The sequence below is a fragment of the Schistocerca serialis genome, chromosome 8 (assembly GCF_023864345.2).
Source record: "Schistocerca serialis cubense isolate TAMUIC-IGC-003099 chromosome 8, iqSchSeri2.2, whole genome shotgun sequence".
Lineage (NCBI taxonomy): Eukaryota > Metazoa > Arthropoda > Insecta > Orthoptera > Acrididae > Schistocerca > Schistocerca serialis.
This window is the reverse complement of record NC_064645.1, coordinates 506,098,721-506,119,993: the sequence shown is the minus strand read 5'-3', so window position 1 is coordinate 506,119,993 and position 21,273 is coordinate 506,098,721. Positions and strand designations below refer to the sequence as shown.

Here is a 21,273-nt window from a genome sequence, read left to right as displayed (position 1 = left end):
GGTTAGTGACTCAAATGAATCTGGTCTATGGCAAGATATTTTTTCTTATGTCAATTTAACAATCTCAATGTATGTTTGTATTTGCTTTTTTACTCGCTGAGCTGAAGTCATGCTGTTCGGAAGGGGTAACCCATTCTCAGTTTTAAAAGGACGCCTATTACTTTGTTTCAATCTTTTGTGATGAACATTGTCTTTAGAATTGTACTATTGTTGTAACATACCTGTATATGTAAATTATGTTATATCAATTGTTGCTCGCGAAGTTACCAACTGAGCGAATGCCTTTCAGTTATAAGCACATCAACAAGTGTTAAAGTCCATCTGAAAGATGACGAGCATAAGTTGACACGGCAGCACCAGTTGGATTTGTGTATAGTGCATTCTGGGGTTGTTGATAGAAATGAAGAACACCTTACGACTTCCGAATATTTCGAATTCAGGACAGAGAATTAGAAAGAACTTTAAATTAGATTCTATTTCAGCTCAGCATAGATCAAACACCTTTTCCACGGAACTTACACTGACTTTTATTTTCATGTTAACCATATGCGGAAAACCATAATACCCACGAGGAGACAGTGAAATGGGAATAGAATTCAATCAGTTACCCAGAGATGACAGATAGAAGGGAATCGTAGATGGACGTAAACCAACGCGTCGATGGTTCACCTCAAGACACAGAAGATTAACAGTGTTGTGTTTCTTTTGTGAACAGTGTTTAAATTCATTCATTCAAAAAAAAAAAAAAAAAAAAAAAAAAAATCCATATTGTAAATATTTTATTTTATTTTCCATTGTAATTCAATTAATTATCTTTGCAAATGAGAAATACGAGGATGGTAAATCTACCCCGAGGTTTTCCTTGGTTTTCCTTCGTGGGGCTTGGCCGAATGGCTAGATTATCCGTTTGAGACATCCCAAGGCGAGTGACAGAAGCTTTGAGTGATGATGAAAAAGGTTTCTGATCACATCTCATGCCATCCTCGACAAATGAATAAAAGCAAGCATGTAAGCTATGCATATAAGCTGCATCAGGAATTCAGCACAGGCTTTGTCACCAGTATATGCACCCAAATCTATAATTTACATTTAGATAGTCATTCACTAATACCAAAATATCATAAGAAATACAGTGGACATTAATACTCTAGTGGACTTTAATACAGCGTCATAAACAATCACCGATATAGTGTTGTGTGAACGCTCGTGTTTGTTTTTGCCCAAAAACGTTCGTCCACAAGAGGGGCACATATGATGTATCATGCAGCGTAACTTGCTGTGACAGTGCGAGAGAGAGACAAAGATATTGTTTATTACTCTGTGGCGGTCAGCGCTCACATAATTATTCTTAGGATATAGTTTTTGTTTGTTCTTGTTAAGAGTAATTTTAGGAGAGGAGAGCCATTCTTGTGATGTAAAAAATCGACGCCATTACGAGTTTTGATTCAAATTGTAAAATATAAGTGCATATGGAAGGAAATCAGTTAATAGAACAATAAAATATTGTTCATTTCAAGAAGCTCAACACGGTATCTGCAGCATCTGGAGCAGATTTCTACAACAGCGGAAGCGTGTAATCGCCATCAGTTTCACACACCGCCCTGTGTACGCTGTATGTATTTACCCACAACAGTGAACATACAGTTACTCACACACATAGAAAGACAATACTAGGTGGTGTGGGGAAACATTTCAGTATAAAGGCCCAGTAGAGCTAAACAGTAATTAGTCTAGTAATAAATGGAGTCTTTATACAGCTAAGAAACTCCAGTGTGCCCATTTGTACCCAGCTATGCTAACAACTCCCTGGTGTGCTAGCCATGTGTGACTTAACTGAAAATGCCAGATATGAAAAGTGTTAAATCTCATTTTCTTAGCAATGTAAATGTGCTGAACAGAGTATTATAGCATAGTTCCATACTATGTCACTCCACATAATGAAATCGTGTAATAAACATACAACTTTAGAGTATGGCATTTCACATAAGAAACCAATAATAAATATTCAAACTGTGTGGCTACTTACTAAACAATGCTCTTTTCCATGGTTGAGCCAATGACCAGTGCGACCAGTCCTAATTATCCTCTGCAGTTGGTTTGTTTTGACCCATATTATTTCATCAACACGTTCATAGCCCCAGAGTTTCAGGCACTCTCTGCCCAATTCCATTGCCCTGTAATAAAGAGCCACTACTGCAAAGTTAAATGAGCCACTTCCATGCATTAGGAATAACACAGAAGGGAAGGAGCAGGGAACTGTGATGTGAGACATTTATTTATAGTTGTTGATTCTATTTAAATGATTCAATCTTTCGTGACTTTCAATGCTGTAATAAAGGAAAATTTGCTTCTCACTTCTTCTACCCATTATTCTGTCTTGATTCCAGTGACTATCCTTAAAGAACATATTTGTGTAGTTTACAGTCTTTTAAGAACATATTAACAATAGCTGCAGCTGTTCGCATCTAAATGATAAATTACTGCTGTGACTGAATGTTGCTGGTATTGTTAGAAATGAGTCGAGAAACAAGAAACATTACAACATTTCTCTTTTTAAAACAATAATGGAAAATCTGAAGAGAAATTCCAAAACTGATATGGGAACAGACAACCAGTTACCACACTGAGGAAGCTCTCAGCAGCTGATCACTCACAAACATGTCAATATTTTTTTCCTGCAGTTTTTTTTAACGGTCTCACACTGCGCATTATGTTCTCACAATACAGAAAAGTTTTGTGTCCTTGGGAGTATTCCACACCAGCATAACTGAATAAACTCCTCTGTTTCAAAGCTGCAACATTTCAAATAAAATACTCAAGATTTCGATGATTCTCTTTGCCATCGTCATCAGGAGTAAAATATCATTGACTGCCAAGTCTGGCACAGTGTTCTGCTTATATGGGAACGATTGCAGCATCTGGAATCAGTTAAAAAAATGACAAAGTGATGCATGTGTGGGGTGCGAGTTGTGGAGCACACAGCAGCTCTGCTACGCCCCCTCAGGTGAAACTGCTGTCCAAACTCCCTAAACGCATCAAGCATAAATCTTTGTTTTTGCTCGATATCCAAAGTGCAGTAGCCATCAGAAAGATCACGGGAGGCGCACATCGGCTCGGCGCGTCACGGACAGTAGTTGCCGCAAGTAGAGTCCCGTCCACTAGAGGGCATGTGAGAATTCGGCCGCGACTTCTGCCGGCGGAACAACAACAACAACAACAACAACAACAACTCAGGCAGCATGGGCCGTGCCCATTCAGTTCACATCAGGCATGCCTAGGACACAGTCCCGGTCTACGCTAAGTGAAGTGCGACATAAACGTGAACAGTGTTACTACACAATTGGCGACCAGTAGGGTCATTCTTTCATGTGTTGCGTCGTTGTTCTGGTTTCGCAGCTTATCCACGGCATGGAGGATTTAGTGCGGGTTTTGGTTGAGCAGCAGACGGAGCTCATGGCAACCATGAAACAAGTGCTTCCGGCGTTGCTCTCCACGCTGTCTGCTCCAGCGCCGTTCCCTCCTCCCTTTCCCCCGTATGACGAGACGGCAGAGGATTGGGATGCAAATGAACATCGCCTTCGGCAGCATTTCCAGGCATTTCATGTTGCCGATGCAGAGGTGTGTCGTGCTCTTTTCTTGTCTTGGATATCTCCCTCGCTGTATCAAGTTTTGCGGCAGCTAGCGCCATTGCAAGAACCCTCGTCCTTGTCTTTTGACGCATCGTGTTCATTGCTGTCTTCATATTATCACCGCCGCACGCATGTTGTGGCAGCTAGGGTCAAGTTCTATCAATGCAAGAAGCAGCCCCATCAGTCTTACCGGGCGTGGGCCGCTACCCTACACGGTCTTAGTCGCAAGTGTCATTTTGTCACGGAGCAGTTGCGAGAGTCGTATGCCCACGTTATGGTACGCGACGTCATTGTTCGTTCGGCCCCTGATAGGGAGGTCTGGCAACGGGCCCTGCAGTTAGAAGACCCTTCCCTTGAGGAAGTCCTGTCCATTGCTCAATCGTATGAAGTCTTTCATGCTGCAGGTCAACAGCTGGAAGCGTGGTGCGACGTCGCGGCGGTTCAGGGCGGCGCTGCCGGGTCCACTGCGTCCGGAGTGGACGACGTGCGAGCGGTACAATCCAGCCATTACGGCTGCTCCCGCACGGCGCGTAAACAGAGTTCCAGCCGCCGGCCCCTGTTACCGTCCTGTGCGTCGTGCTATATACATCATGATCGGTCGGAGTGTCCCCAGCGTTGGGCCATTTGTCGCAAATGTAATAAAAAAGGACACATTGCTAAAGTTTGCTGCTCGGCCTCAAAAGAATCGAAGGAAGCAGTTACAGAGGACATGGACGTTGACATTCAGGAAGTTTCCTTGGGCCAGGCTCCTGACGCATCGGCACACAAACTCTTTATCGAGGTGTCGGTTCGGTCACGCCGATTACAACTGCAAGTAGATATGGGCACGGCAGTTTCTTTGTTGAATGCACAAACTTAGTCCGACCTGGGGTCGCCCCTGTTGGCGCCAGTTTACCGGCATCTACACGGTTATGGTAAACAGTTCATTCCCCTACTGGGTCAATTCACTACTGACGTGACTTACAAATCAGTCACTCGGCCTATTACTTTTATTGTTGTCAGTGATGCGAGCTCCGCTAACCTTTTTGGCTTGGATGCCTTTCAAGCTTTTGGTTTATCTATCACTGACACCATACAGTTGGTCTCCGAAGACGTTCCCTATCAATCATTAGAATCTTTGATCACTGACTTTCCGGATATCTTTGAGGAGGGCCTGGGGCGAGTTTCAGACTTTGAAGCTCACTTAACATTGAAGGCATCGGCTCGCTCGCGTTTTCTTCGCGCGAGGCAGATCCCCTTGGCTCTCTGCCCTCAGGCAAAAGAGGAGCTAGACCGGCTGACAGCCCTAGGGGTCGTTCTTCCCATTTCTTCTAGTGAGTGGGCTTCGCCCCTCGTTATTGTCAGGAAACCCTCGGGAAAATTACGTCTTTGTGGCGATTTCAAGGCCGGCATTAATTCCCAATTGGTGGTGGACACCTATCCTTTGCCTCGTGCTGATGAATTGTTCTCCGCCATGGCGGGAGGCCAATATTTTTCGAAAATAGATCTTTCGGCGGCTTATTATCAGATACCACTTGATGATGACTCCAAATGGCTGGCGGTCGTCAACACCCCGTTTGGCCTTTACCAATACCAGTGGTTGGCCTTCGGAATATCCAGTGCCCCGGCGATATTCCAGCGCTATCTTGAGCACGCCACGTCGACAATCCCTCATTGTATTAATTACCTGGACGACATAATTGTCAAGGGCCGCAGCATGAAGGAACACTTGCACAACCTTCGCACCCTCTTTCTCAAATTCAGGTCCATGGGCTTGTGTTGCAACCTGCGTAAGTCAAACTTCTTCCAACCATCCATTGAGTATGTGGGCTACACCATCTCTCAGCATGTGGTCCAGCCGCTAGGAAGTTTGGTCCAAGGTATCGTCGACCTTCCTCGGCCTGCTTCGCTGAAGGAGTTACAAGCTTTTTTAGGCAAGATTGCCTATTACCACCGGTTCATTCCCAGGGCTTCCACCATAGCCCACCCCCTGTACTGCCTTCTGTGCAAGGGTGTTCCTTTTGATTGGTCGCCTGCATGCGAGTGACCATTCACCTCTTTGAAGGGCCTCCTCACGTCAGCGCCTTGTTTGGCTGCTTTTGACCCCCATAAGCTGTTGGTCCTGGCTACAGATGCTTTGCAGTATGGGGTGGGAGCGGTCCTGGCCCATCGTAATGCAGATTGTTCCGAGCAACCACTGGCGTTTGCGTCTAAAGCTCTTAGTCCCGTGCAGGCCCATTACTCCCAGGTGGAAAAAGAGGCTTTGGCCATTGTCTATGCTGTTACCAAGTTTCACCCTTTCTTGTATGGCATGAAGTTTCAGTTAATCACTGACCATAAACCGTTAATATCGTTATTTGGCCCCGCCTCTCAGATTCCGGATAGGGTGGCTCACAGACTACAGCGCTGGGCCATGTTCCTCTCTAAGTGCCATTATGACATTCATTTTCGCCCTACCGGACAGCATGCCAACGCTGACGCACTTTCCCGTCTTCCAGTGGGCCCGGACCTTAAGTTCGATCGAGAAGAGATTATGTGTTTTCATTTGGATGTGGCGTCCTGCCAAGCGGTTGATGGCTTCCCAAACACTAGTTCTAAGGTCGCCAGGGAAACGGCAGCTGACCCGGTTCTCTGGCAAGTCGTTCGCCTCATTCAACAGGGGTGGTCATCCCGACCTCCAGGCCGGGCCTCGGACCCTCTTCGTAATTATTTTGTTCTATGAGGCCGCCTCTTGGTCTTGGAAGGAGTTCTCCTTCTGGCTACCGATGATACAGCTCCTCGCGTGGTTGTTCCTGCAAGTTTACGAAGGGAGGTCCTCACGTTATTACATGAGGGGCACTGGGGCGTTTCCCGTACTAAAACCTTGGCTCACAGACATGTGTACTGGCCCGGTATTGACAAAGAAATTGAGCACTTGGTGGCCGCCTGTTCCCAGTGCGCGAGCCAACAGGCATCTCCCAGGGCAGCGTTCTCTTCATGACCGCCTGCAACCCAAGCATGGGAACGTGTTCACATCGATTTTGCAGGCCCGTTTCTCAATGGCTTTTGGCTCATTGTCATTGATGCTTATTCCCGATTCCCATATGTGGTTCGCTGCTCCTCAACCACTTCAGAAGTTGCAATCCAGGCACTAGCAAAAATCTTTTCTGTGGAAGGTCTGCCAGTCACTCTGGTCTCGGACAACGGACCTCAGTTTATTTCACAGACCTTCTAGGATTTTTGCAGGCACTTTGGTATTCGGCACGTTTGCTCTCCCCCCTTTCCACAATCGAATGGGGAAGCCGAGTGCATGGTGCGCACATTTAAGACGCAGATGAAAAAGTATGTGCACGAATTTCCTGCAGAGGAGGCATTGACGTTTTTCCTGACGGCCTACCGGACCACACCAATGGGAGATCGCAGCCCCGCAGAGCTCCTCCACAGGTGCCAACCTAGGACTCTGCTGCACCTCCTCCGGCCTGGTCCTCGCCAGTCTTCGTAAAACGGAGTACCTGGCTTTCCACCGGGTATGTTGGTCTGGGCACATGGCTTTGGTCGCAATCCACGTTGGATACCGGCGGTGGTCCTGCGCCGAAATGGCCGCCGGCTCTATACCTTGCAGGCGGGGGACCGGGAGGTACGATGTCACCAAAATCAGCTACGTCCATGTTTGGGCACCCACCCTCAGACCCCTCGGGCACCGGCTTCCCCATTGCCGGCACCCGTGTTGGTTTCTCAGGGGACATTACCGCCTCTCCCCGCTGTGACTCCGCCGCACTGCGATGGTTCTCAGCCTTGGCAGCCTCCAGTAGCTCCAGCACCGGCATCGCCATCGTTAGAGATGCCCCAGCGCGAGCCGGCCCCCCTCGCAGGCCCTGTTTCTCAGGAGGTTGGTTCACCTGTGGTCATCCCTACCCCATCGTCCCCGCCACTGGGTCTTGCCCCTCCCGAGGTGGAACGGGATCCGGAGTTCGACGGCTTGTCTCCCGGGCTCCGGTGGTGGGACGACGGGGGCGTCTTCATGTGGGTCACTTCCAGCCGTATTCGAAGGTTCCGGCTCGAGGGTTGGCAGAGCCCCTCGACTCCAGCCTTCCGATGGACGTGGAGGTCATCGCTCCTGCCCGACGCTCCACCTTTCGATGCAGTGGATCACAGTGGCTTCATCCCCCGAAGGAGGAGGAGTGCAGTACCCATCAGAAAGATCGCGGGAGGCGCACATCGGCACAGCGCGTCATGGACGGTAGTTGCCGCAAGTAGAGTCCTGTCCACCAGAGGGCACACGAGAATTCGGCCACGACCTCTGCCGGCGGAACAACATCAACAACAACAACAACAACAACAACTCAGGCAGCACGGGCCGTGCCCATTCAGTTCACATTGGGCATGCCTAGGACACAGTCCCGGTCTATGCTAAGTGAAGTGCGACGTAAAACATGAACAGTGTTATTTCACAAAGACTGCCACCATGCCTTACTAAGTGTGTATCCATGGTCTCTTAAAATTGTTGCTGTTTATTCCAATCTCAGCCACCTCGTAACATTATCATGTACGAGCCAAGATGCTTATCTTTTCAAATTGTATTTTACATCTGGTTTCCAGGCAGTGCTCAGTGATTGCCAAATCCTCAAGCTCCCCTTTTTAGATATGTTGCTTGCACTCAGTATAATGCTCTGCAACAGTGCGAACTGACTGACTTATATACATGGTGTCACATTCATCGAGGATGCCATACACATCAGATATAAAACGCGCCTTGAGAAGAAGAGTCTCTTGTAGCATCATATTAGGATTCCATTATAAAGGAGGCAACCGAGATTAGAATAAACAACAACAGTTTTAACAGAGACCAGACGTACACACTTCATAGGGCATGGTGGTGGTCTTTGGACACAAAACAAAGACAGATGTCTGTAGGAAAGAGAGAGCAGCATTTTGAAATGAGTCACCAGCCCCTTTGTGCCACCTGAAGTCATTGGTTCCATGGTGCATCAAAGCTGCTATGAGCTGTGCAGCTCACCTTCCACACACACATCACTTCAGCCCTCTTTGATAGGTTCGAGATGCTGCAACTGTGCCCATATATGTGGAACGCCACATCAGTCCCAGCAGTCAATGATTTTTATACTCCTGATGATGATGATGATGGAGATAGCCATCACAAGTTGCAGTGTCTTATTCAAAATGACATGGCTTCTAAAGTGAGAAGACAAAAGAAGTGAGAGGATGGAGGTGGATGATCTCCTTCTGCATCTGTAGACTGCAAATCACTAAGAAGTGCATGGCAGAGGATAGTTCCCAGTGTACACTATATTAGACTTCCTTTCCTTTCCATTTGTTTGTGGAGTACAATAAGAGTGACTGCTTAAATGCCTTTGTGTTCACAGTAATTAGTCTAATCCTGTCTTCATGGTTGCTATAAGAGCAATATGTAGGAGTCAGCAATACATTCCTGGAGACCTCAATACTGACTCTTGGAAATCTGTAAGTAGGCTTTTGTGAGAGAGCTGGCATATACTTCAAGAACCTGCCATTTAATGTTTTACAATATTCTGTAACGTTCTCCCACAAGCCAAACAAACCATTATCATTTGTTCAACCACTTCACTAAATATATTCAATATCCCTTGTTAGCCATATCTGGTGTTAGTTACACACATTTGAGCAATATTCTAGGATGAGTCAAGTAAGCAATCTCATTTGTGGACTGAGTATATTTTCCCAGTATCTTGTCAGTGGACAAAAGTTTATGACCTGTTCTACGTATAATTGATCCTATGTGGTCATTCCATTTTACATCCCCACAAACTGTTGCACCCAACCATTTTTATGATATAATAGATTAAATAGTCATTGGATACTATGTTTTTGCATTTTGTGATGTGTACAATTTCATAATGCTCAACATCTGAAGAAAGTTCGCAATTATTGCATCGCTTTGAAGTCTTATCTAGATCAGCCTGAATATCTGAGCAGCTTTGTTCACATATACTCATTATAGATTACTGTATGATTTGCAAAAACTCTGAGATTGCTATAATTCTGAGATTATTATTATTATTAACATTGCCTATCTGGTCAGTAATAGATAACAACAGTAGCAAGGATCCAAACATACTTCCCTGGCACGTACCTAAAGTTAAATTTACACATGTGGTGACTCTATCCATAGTAACATGCTGCATCCTTCCTACAATGAAATCCTCAATCCAGTCACAAATATTTTTATACCCTATATGGTCATTCTTTCATTACTAAATGTTGACGCAATACTGAGTCCATGCTTTTTGGAAGCCAAGAAATACTGCATCTACCAGTTTGCCTTCATTCATTGCATTCAGTATTTTGTCAGAGAAGAGTGCAAGTTCGGTTTTGCGTAAATGATGTTTTCAAAATACAAGGTGACTGGTTGGTGGGAGTCACTCTGTACAAAATACCTCATTATATTTGAACTCAGGATACGTTATAAGGTTCTTCAAGAAATAAATGTCAATGATATTGGAAGACAGTTTTATAAGTTATTTCTGCTGCCCTTCTTGTAGACACATGTGATTAATGCTCTCTTCCAACTACTGGACACAATTTTTTGTATAACGTATTACATTGGGCCCTTGCTCAATTTCAGTTGTTTCTCAATACTGTTGACACGAATGCCTATATCAACCATCTTTGCAGTGATGCAATAATGAAGCAGGGCAGTAATCTTGTATCTTCCCTTGTTCAGAACATCTGAAAAAATTGTTCAGCACCTCTGATTTTGCACTGATATCCTCAACTTTAGTTAATGTGTGATTCATGAGTGCCTGAACATTACCTTTGGTGGCAGCGACACCCATTACGTATGACCAGTACTTCTTTAGGTTTGCGAGTTTTTTTAAATGATCCTTCGTTTACATTAAGCACTCTCCAACTCTAAGCTTCTGCTTTATTTGACACCTACTGTGCAGTAGTCACCATTTCTTTACCAATTTCTTCCGATAAACTGTATACCAAGGGGGTCCCTCTCTCTATCCAATTAAATAATTGTTCGTTAATGAGTTTTAAAAAACTCTCTTTGTCACTTGATTAGCTTTGCTACATATTTTGTATTTATACACAACAATTATTTGAGTACAAAAACCTTTTCGTGTTAAAATTTGTGCATCATGGTCTGAAGGGCAATTCACCCTTTTACTAATAGAATGCCCATCTAGTAATGAAGAATGAATAAAAATATTGTCTTGGCTGTGCTACTGTTCCCCTGTACACCAGTTGGGAAAAAACGCAATCTGCATCAGGTCATATCAATTTAGATCTTCCAACATCCTTTTTTCTTGCACAATCACATACAAAATTAATACTGAAGTCACCACATGTAACTAATTTTTCGTACTTCTTGTAAAGTGAACTAAGAACCATCTCTAGCTTGAGCAGGACTACTCTGAAGTCAGAGTTAGAGGACCTATAAACAACAATTAGAAGTTTAGTTTCACTAAATTTATCTACCCCTGCACAACATTCAAATACCTGTTCAGTGCAGTGCAGTGATACGTCTAAGGACTTGAATGGAATGCTGTTTTTTACGTACATGGCTACTCCCCCACTCTGCAACGAACTCCTTGAAAAACAACCAGCAAATCTGTACCATGGTAAAGGAAGCCTCTGAATTGTCAAATTATTTAAGTGGTGCTCCAACATAGCAATAATGTTGGCGTCAACATCTATAAGCAGTTTACTGTCTTTACCTCTGATAACTCTTATATTTTGATGAAATATGCTAATTCCTTCACTACTTGGATATATGACCTCATCTGAAGATGATTCCTTTGTTAGAGGTACTTCCTTTAAGCAGGGGTACCTATCAGCTGACTTCAATCTAAAACAGGTGCAGCTCTAACACCAACTACTATAGTAATTTTCCCATGAGATATCCCACTGCCACCCACAACACTGTCACCTATAGGCTTTTCCAGCCTCCGCTTCCCATACCTATAGAGGTGTAGGCCACACCTAGTGAAACCCCATCAATTGATGGACTCAACTGGCATCACTGCAATGTGAGCCATGTCCTCCATCATCAGTGCCTTCTCCAGCCCTATGTTAACACACCTAACAGCAGTATTAAGATGAGGCCGATCATGACGCTGAAACAACTGCAAGAAGTGCACATTAGTTTGAGCAGCTATCTTTACCAGGTTACCACCTACCCCATTCTATCAAGACTATTCCCAGCTCCACCCACACCCTTACTGGTACTCACTCCCCAACACTTCCTGCAACTGCTGGCCCGCACCTCTGCCATCCGAACTACCTAGCAGCAGAACCTTCTTCTTTGTGTTAGAATTTCTAACTGGCTCAGACTTCCTAACTGCTGAGGACTGCTGCATATTTCCTACACTTACAGCTACAAGAGGCTCCTCTCCACTAAACTCTGACAGATAGTCAAATCTATTGGTTATATGCAAAGCACAACTGTCTGAATATCTCCTCCTCCTAGCTGCCTTATCACTAACTGCCATTTCCCATTCCCCACTCTTTGAATGACTCTAGAACTGTCATAGAAGAATCAGGTGGCCAGTAAAAATGTCTAACAATCAGCTTTGCTTCACCTAGACCTGTTATACGTGACCATTTATTTTCTCTGTCACACTCAACTACAACCTCAACAGAGACAATACTTCTGTCAACTGCAATGGTGGCACTCCCCCTCCTATGGCCTCTGATCTGTATTTCTGATATATGTGCCATGACTTGCTAAATGTCTCAGAGCATTCCACTTTGAGTTTCAGCCAGGTCTCGGTTCCAAGAATAAGTTGAGTGCGAGAATTTTCCTGGATGGCAGTAAATTCGGGAACTTTGTTACGAATACTTCGACAATTTACTGGTAAAATTTTGTCAGTCAAAGCACTTCTACTCTGAAAGCAGTCTGATCTCCCTTGCTGCATATTGACTAACAAGTGTGCATTAGAGTACCTTGAAGTTCTGCCTAAGCCTAAAAAACCTTCATGTGCACTCCACAAGTACTCTGCTATCCAAGTAGCTGCTTCCTTTGTTTGTGCACCCTTGACCTATCAAGGGGCATCCTGCAAATCCCAAACCAAAAATACAAGTCCAGAAATCTGCAGACCATCACAGAGTTGACAAATCCTTTGGCTGAGACCCTTCACTCAGCTCCAAACCAAAGGACCCCAATTAACTCTGGGAACAATGCTGCAAATCGTGAGCTCTGCTTGCACCCAACAAACGAGGCCAGAAGCCTTCACCACTTCTGCCAGCCACCTGTATGAATTGAGGATGGCCTCAGAACCCATGTACAAATTTTGAATAGCACATGTAAACATTTGAAAGAACACAATTTATCAAACAACGTGAAATTATTAGAATCTAGACCTTTCAAGTGAATTTATCTGATGTGTGGTCAGACTTGTACAAAAAGGGAAAACAAGAAGTCACCTTGGACATATAAATAAACTTGTGAAGCACATAGATGAATTAGTGACAACTTCCACATCAGTGTGCCAAAGACAAACACTGCATCATCATTTTATTCTACTTGCAGTGACGTACTTGATACTTGAAGAAAGTACCCATGTCATTGCCTGGTACTAAAACTGCTTATGTTTACAAAGAAAGCACACAACACAAAGAATCACATCTAAGATGTTTCACAGAAGAGAAAAATAGTGAGAGTTTAGCATAACTGAATCTTAACTGTAACAGATGAGAGCACTATGGCCTACCAGGGAGGAGAAACAGTAGACAGAGCTCTACTATGCACCAAAGAAAACAGTCCAATCATGAACATTATAACATTTACTTTCTGTGGTGATATCAGGTAGCCATCACCAATGTTCCAAGAAGACTGAGAGCTAAGAAGTTAAAAGTATATTGTAGTTAAAGAGTCTCTGATACAATAAAACACACATGTATGCAACTGTGAACATCAGGGCATAAATAGAAAAGAACCAGAACCCTATTTGAAAGAAGGAAAACAGACTAACACACACTTTGTGACAACCTTTCATTTCATACCAAGACTTTACACTTCCTGTGTGTAGTGATTAGGTACAAAACACATAAATCATTATGCTTGAGAGAAATGAAAATTAACACCAGAGAAAATCTAAACTGCTGCCATTATAATAGAAATATTACTGCCCATCAATGTGTAAACGGTGGAGTATAGTTTGATCAATGTTATTGTGGAACAGAAAGGCACTCCCACTACTCACCAGAGTTATTAAATTTGCTACGCATAACTTAGCTTCTATCCAGCAAAATAAACTTAAAATCTGGAGTGCCAATTATTTTGCTGAACCAGCATCAAAGTAAAATTAATTTTCTACAATAGAGCATAATAGAGGCAAAAGTACTGAACAGCAAACAACAGACGATCATATTTTTATTCTATGAATTGCAAATGCCCAAGAAGCAATTTTTATACTCAAAATGTATGTAACCTGCTCATGCATATAACTTACATAGTTCCTGTTTTTCATTCATTTTTTATTTTTTTTTATTTTTTATTTTTTTTTAAACCTCTTTCTCAAACCTCATTTTGATCACTGGAAATTGCTACATATGGCCACTTGTGTTATGGAGGTGAAATTAAACCAATATTTCCAATGCATTAGAATGCACTGGGTCTCCAACTGTCCATGGGACAATGTGGCTCGTATAAACTGTTCAGTCAGTCAACATCTCTTGAAGGTCATTTCAAGTTTAGAGCATGAGCACCTTGTCATCTCACAGCACAAAACTTTATCAACATCGAAAGATTCTCACTGCATGGCATTCACCACTATCAACGTCATTTAAAACTTTCACACTGGGGCTGAGAATTGCATGTCTCACTGTTAGTCAGCGTGCGTATTCATGCTTTCCTTTATATGGCAGTTCTGGTTTTCCTGTTTCTCACTGTGGGGCGGCAGATGTATTCAAACGCTCTAGGCCACAATTTTAATATACTGACCTTTTATTTTGAAAGTGGCATGAGTTCATTCTTTTAAAACAATGAGAGATCACACAAAATAATTTTACAAACAATGGAAACTCCATGTAGGAATATCAATAATGTAGGAAAAGTAACGAAGGCTATGGCCAATAGCTTTGCGTAAATGTCTTTTAATTGTGGCTGTCCGCAACTTAATATGTATTCTTTACAGTAACTAGCAAAATAATTTTACACTAAATTAATCACAAATTATGTGATATCTCATTCATTCATAAAGCTCTCTCATTGGGGGGTCATATAAAATTGTATTCACAGCTGTTTGTTACACCTAGCAGACGGGTAATACATCATACTGTAGTGTATTGCTGGTGCATAATTGGTAAATTTGAGCTTGAGCCATCGATGGTGCACGCTGCTCAGTTGGAGGATCTTCTGTGAGCCACCAGCGGTGGCAAGTGTGAACATGTTAAACATTCAACTGCTATCATGAGACAAAAAAACACTGAAACCTGCCTTGTAGTGGTTGTCCACAGCCAACAATACCAGCTGATGGCTGACTGCTACCCTCTAATTATCATTTGTAGATACTCCAAGGAGAAAGCAACACATTTGCTCTCTTGGAGGCAAGTGAGAGGGCTGTGTTGTCCAAGACAGTACACAATCATCTCTACATGTTCAATCTGGCTTCAAATCATCCATTACGAATGGTATGACCCCCTCCACCCTCCCACTCTTATTGTACTTTGCATGAAGAAAATGAACTATGGAACAACTTGAATGGATCCCGGCTTATGGTACTGGGTTCTCTCCACCTACAAGTGCAGGATATTTCTGACACCTCATGATCATCACAAATGATATGGAGAAGACCATGCATCATTACAGATTTCAGGCATGCAGCCACACAGATCAGACAGGGAGGCAAGCCAAACATGTTTTGGGCCAATATGATGTAAGGATGTTGGGAATCTCTCATTGCTGTCAAGGGTAATTTGAGGTATGTGAAGTATCAATACAGGATCTTCCGAGCCGTTGTCCAGCCCTGAAGTCAACATTTCAGTGATGAGTGTATCTTTCAGCATAAGAACATACAAGCACACTTTGCCATCGCGTCAACACCTTTCTCCAGCAGAGGTGAGAGTGGAGGAAGGGGGGGGGGGGGGGGGGGGGGGGTGGATATAATATGACCATTTGACCTGTGGTACCTGCGACATGAACACAATTTAGTATGCTTTCAGACCACTTTAACTCATAGTGTATTCTCACAGGGAACCCTCCCCTCCCTTCACCCTCCAAGATGACATCAGGAGGGCTGCTTTCAAGTAGAGGGACTGGATTGACCACCTGGTGCATTGCATGCTAAAGAGGATTACAGCGCAAATGGTGGAGCGACAAATTACTGAACATTACCCAGCATGAGATTTTGATTACATAGGTGTGCAAAGATGTGCACTTGCAATAGACTGTGTTTATTTTGGTTGTTGTCTTTTTTTATTTGACAATGAAACTATGTTATTAGTTTCACAAAGCTTATCCTTTCATTCCCTACTTCCCTTATGACTAAGCCGTCACATTTGCAGATATGCAGGTGGTGCAATTTTTAATTTTTGTCTAGTTTAGATGCTCTTAAGTGGTATCTTTGTTATGAAATGTATGTAGAATCTAGATTGTCTTTTTTAAAAATAAAACTCAACCCAAAATTGTTCTGCAAAAGGCAAATGACAAATTATGATGCTCTCTAGTTTTCACCAATATATACATTCATGAAAAAGTTTCTCACTGCATTAAGGTATTTAATACTATTTACTGAAAGTACTAACCTTCCAGTCACCCACAGAAATATAAGTCCTTCATCTTGTAATGTTGGAATGCCTAACTGTCTCATCTCATCATCAGACATTGTACCATAAGGCAACTCCATGTGAATGTCCCATGGAGGATCGGCCATTATCACAGCAAATTTCCCTATAAACAAAAAGAAAACAAATCACACCTTCCTATAAAAGTTTTTTTTAGTTTCATTGCTCATGATTCTACAGTTGCAACAATAGATGTAAAACTAACTAAATAGTGATTCTTCTGAAGGAAGAAAGAGTCAATCACATTTTTTTTCCAAAAGTACCTAATACTGTCATATCCAGATATCTAAGATCACACTGTATCCACTGAGGAGGATACAATATAGTCATTTCTTGAGATCGGCCAAGTGCTTTGCATTCTATACTTTCTATCTTGCTACCAGCTTCCTTTGGAAACTGCACAGTAGGGCCATCTACCTCATAATGCACATACCTGGAAAACAAAACAGTGTTACAACTTTGTGAAAAAACAGTTTCTGGCATTAAGTTACACGGTAAATGATAATGGTCTGTATCTTGAAAATCATATTCCACTTTCAAAAGTAGCATCCTTCAACTCTATAGATTCAATCTATCAATACAGCAGTAATTTATGACAAGACCAAAAAAGGCAATGTAAATTAATGCCCGTCTTCCCTCCCATTGTTTATGCTGTATGTACTGAGATGCTTATTATATGAATTTTCCAGGAAGAGATAATGAAATACAGAATCTGCCAAAAAAAGTACACACTTTAAGAAACAAAAACTATTTACTATGTGTTTGTTTTACATTTAAATACTGATCACATTGTCTTCAATTAAGCATGTGGTTAGGTTAGATGTTCAAAATGCCCACCATTGGCAGCTAGCAACATAGCGGAATAACAAGTGGTCGCTGCAGCAACATTGTTCAATGTTTCAATGAAGATAGCCACACATGTCTGGACACCTTGGAGGGGAACTTAATGAGTACTCTTCATTCAGTCCAATGTCTTTGCAGATTGTCATCCAGGAAAGCTTGTATTATTCCAGGCAAACTAGTCAAAAAACAGCAAATGGGGAAAATAATTTACAAAGTTTTGAAGCTCTGGGAAAATACTCATATGGGGTATAGCAGTAAGAAACAGAAAAGCCACCCTCACTACATCTTCTCAAAGGGAGGGTGCATCATCCCTTTTCACCCCACTAAAAGAGAATTTCTTCTATTTTTAAAATTTTTTTGCACAAATTGTTTCACTTTTAGAAGAGAACTGTAATTACAAAAAATATTCCTCAAAAAACTCTACACAGAAAAAGTTTTGTATTTATTTTAAGTAAGGCAAATAGTTTTAGAGATATAAGAGTTGGAACAGGATTCCACTAATGCGCAATTTTTGCAGCTTTTGTTGCTTAGTCAGTTAAGTAAATGAAGAGAAAAATTACATATATCAAAGAAATTTCTTGTGTGTTCAGTAATGTTGAAGTCAGGATCAGTTGCCCAACAATGAAAATCTGAAAGTTCCCCTTCCCATTCACTCAACATTCTCCTACCACTGTCACTGGCATTTTTCCCAACAATTAGCCAGTTTAGTTGAGTTGATACCATGAATTTATTAAAGCTATGTGGGACAGTTCAGTTTGCTGTGTTGTGTAGTGTTACTGATTACTCTTTTTTTCCTTTTCTGTGGACTGAGAATATAATGCTGGATCCTACCACCTGTTTTATTTGCAATACGTCTATTTTGGAAGGAGAGGTGTCAAAAGTGACAAAGGGCTTGCAAACTGTGATACATGTCAGCAAGAAATGGAAGGATCAGGCTGATTCTCTTCTACAAAATGTTGGAATGACTGAAGTGCATAAGGTATTTCAGGTGAATATATTAAGTAACATAATGTAAAGAAACTACGTTACCATGTCGATATGAATATATTTAACATAACGTACAGAAACTAATTAGCCACATTGCTGCACAAGTAGATAATAGAAGTTTAAGACCATGTTCATCTTTCCCATTCAGTTTCAAAAAATTATTTTTCAGGTGTGCCCAAAATGTGATTTGGAGGCTGAGGGAAGAAAACATCACCTACAAAAACATCATCCAAGGTTTGCAGTTCATTCTGTAACTCTGAAACACACACTGCTTGAGAAAAAGAAATGCAGTTGTGATTTCAGTATGAAGGCTGTTGAACACACCTGTCATCCTGGAACTTTGTATTATACTTTATATGCGATTACCATTTTATGTTACAGTGAGGGGCGTCTGCTAAAAAGTGCCTTTTAAAATGATGTTCCATTTTTATTCTACATCTCTGGCACAGAAATTGGATACATTATTTATGAACAAAAAAGTAGTTTTCTGCTTAATATTTATCACTTCTGACTACCTTATGTGGCCTGGAATTATACCAGCACGGTAAAACTGCAACAATCTATCTTAGCAATTTCTATCAAATATCACAAGGACACCACATCATCCTCAAATCTGTTGTGAAGTTTATCAGTTATATGGTAATTACACAGTCACAAACCACGGCCATAAGAAGCATGTGGCAATGTTGGTAATCCACATTTTCTGAGTGTTTCCTCATATATGTAAGGATTAATTATGGTTTTTATGGCATGACATCCCCAAACAAAAATCTCCACAGAGATGTACAATGATATGCAAATTAAAAAAAAAACGTATTAATTCTTTTGGCATTAACTTATCATTAAACAGAGCTTCTTGGTAAGCAGTGGGAATAGTTTCACCTTAATATGACAAGAACATATGCAGACACACACAAACAAAGGTAACAAGTAAATTAAGAAACTACTACACTGATTTGTTTCCAACAGGAAAAGGCCACATGTATTGTCTAATGAAAAATGCAGGTTCTTTCATTTGGATGCAGGTGGACCGATATGATGTTTTTAAATATTTTTTTTAAGGTTTCATTTTACCTTCACTACATAAATACTAAATTTTCTATGTTAAAGTCGCACTTCTTACAACTTACTTGCATGTATCCATATGAAAGCATGTATTTAAAAAAGAACAGTCTCCAAGGGCTTCATCTGTGTGTTTTTGAATAATTTTTTGAAGTGTAGCTTCTTACAGGCTTCAGCAGAGTTAACCTTCATGCACTCAACCTTCGTCCCATGAGGACAAAACTCCATCACCTGAGCACCTGATACAATATTTTGAGGCCTTTAATGAGAAGGAAAATTTTAGCTAATAATAAATGTCACTGAAAGGTGTACATTAATTTTTCTCACCTCCTTGTGAGCGGAATCTCTCAGCAAGCGATCGTTCCTTTGCTGTAGGCTTGCTGAGGAGGTCTAAAATTTCTTCACCAACTTTCTTATTTTCCTTTTCACGTATTGAAGGCATGGAGAGAAGTGACTGTGAAACAAAAACATCTATTTTAGGCAACTAAAACTGGCATACTAATTCACACTGTAACAATATGCCAACAAATTCTGGTAGTGCTTTACTTCTGTTAGGAACTCTGAATACTAGATGAGATTACTTCACCAGTGCTAACTTTCATTGCTGTTCGTTGTCATTTTTTATTGTTTCAGCAATGGTGAACAGCAGCATAGGGTGCAGCTACTGATTTGTTTCATTTACCAGGTACACTATGTGACCAAACTCTACAGGCACCCATTGGTATTCATTCCAAACATACTAGCCAAATAGCCAACAGTGTTTAGAATGGCCTTTTGCTACTACTACAGTGTTTAACCAAGACAGGAGGCTTTCCTCATTAGTTAGTAGGAGCAGCCACTGGAGGCTACTCCTGTAAATTATACTAACAACAAATTATGACTTAAGTGATAATCCACTCACACTGATGCTTAAGAGAATTACTTCATTAGAGTTGCCAATAAAACTCTTTTATTTTCATTTTGAATACTTTGAATTTTCAATTTCTTACTTGGTGTCTACTGGAAATCTGTTAAAACTCCTCTGCACAAGGAAACAAAACTCATTTCTGAACCCTATACAGGGATGTATAGCTTACATAGAAATTATTTTTAGATTTAGTATTGAGCTTATGAAGTCCATAGTTCACTCTAAATTCACTCTTGTTGTTATTTTTTGACATGCAGTCTGAAGACTGATTTGATGCACCTCTTCATGCTATCCTGTATAAGGCTACTCATCCCTCCATAGCTATCACATTCTACACCCATCTGACCCTACTTACCATATTGAAGCCTTGGTCTCCCTCTAAATTTCTACCGCCATACTCCCTTCCATTTCTCGATACCTCCAGATGTGTCCAATCAACCAGTCCCCTTTTTCTAGTCAAGTTGCACCGCAAATTTCTTTTTTCCCCAATTCAATAATACCAACATGAAAGGATAGATGCTACTCATCACACGAAGGAGGTATTGAATAGCAAACAGGCACAATGAAAAGACTGTTAGATATTATTCAGCTACCAGACTAAGCCCTTTGTCAGATTTAGACAACACACACTCACACTCACACTCACACACACACACACACACACACACACACACACACACACGGCCACCATCTCCTCTAGGCACTAATGCCTGACTGTGACTGCATCTGAGACGAGCAGCTGTCTTTGCTGGGATGGGTGGTGGGGATACAAAAGAGGCATGGTGGAATGGCTGGTGGGGATACAAAAGAGGCATGGGATGGGGAGGGGCAGCAGAGTATGGGTGGTGGAAGATTTCAGTGCTGCCTGTTGGAGCAAGCAGGGATGTGGTAGGGATAGGATAGTGGGCTGCTAGATACAGCATTGGGAGGCTGTGCTGTAGGGGGTAGGAGATTTTTATTTTTCTTTTTGCGGGGGGGGGGGGGGGGGAGGCAAGGTAGACAGGAGACAAGTAGAGAATGGGAAAGGCTTATGCAAGTGTACTGGCGGGACGGAAAGTATGTGTACAGCAGGTGTGGGATCAGTGAAGGGAATAGGCA

The 21,273-nt window shown here is 42.0% G+C and overlaps 1 protein-coding gene across 1 annotated transcript in view; it reads right to left on the bottom strand.

Moving 5' to 3' along the window:
• Positions 1-21,273, bottom strand: part of LOC126416570 (N6-adenosine-methyltransferase catalytic subunit) — an 84,057-nt gene that overhangs the window by 21,305 nt on the left and 41,479 nt on the right. Inside the window, 6 exon segments of the mRNA XM_050084318.1 lie at positions 2,027-2,174; positions 16,338-16,482; positions 16,640-16,809; positions 19,337-19,412; positions 19,415-19,507; positions 19,596-19,722. Of these exon segments, the coding sequence (XP_049940275.1) occupies positions 2,027-2,174; positions 16,338-16,482; positions 16,640-16,809; positions 19,337-19,412; positions 19,415-19,507; positions 19,596-19,722 (759 nt within the window).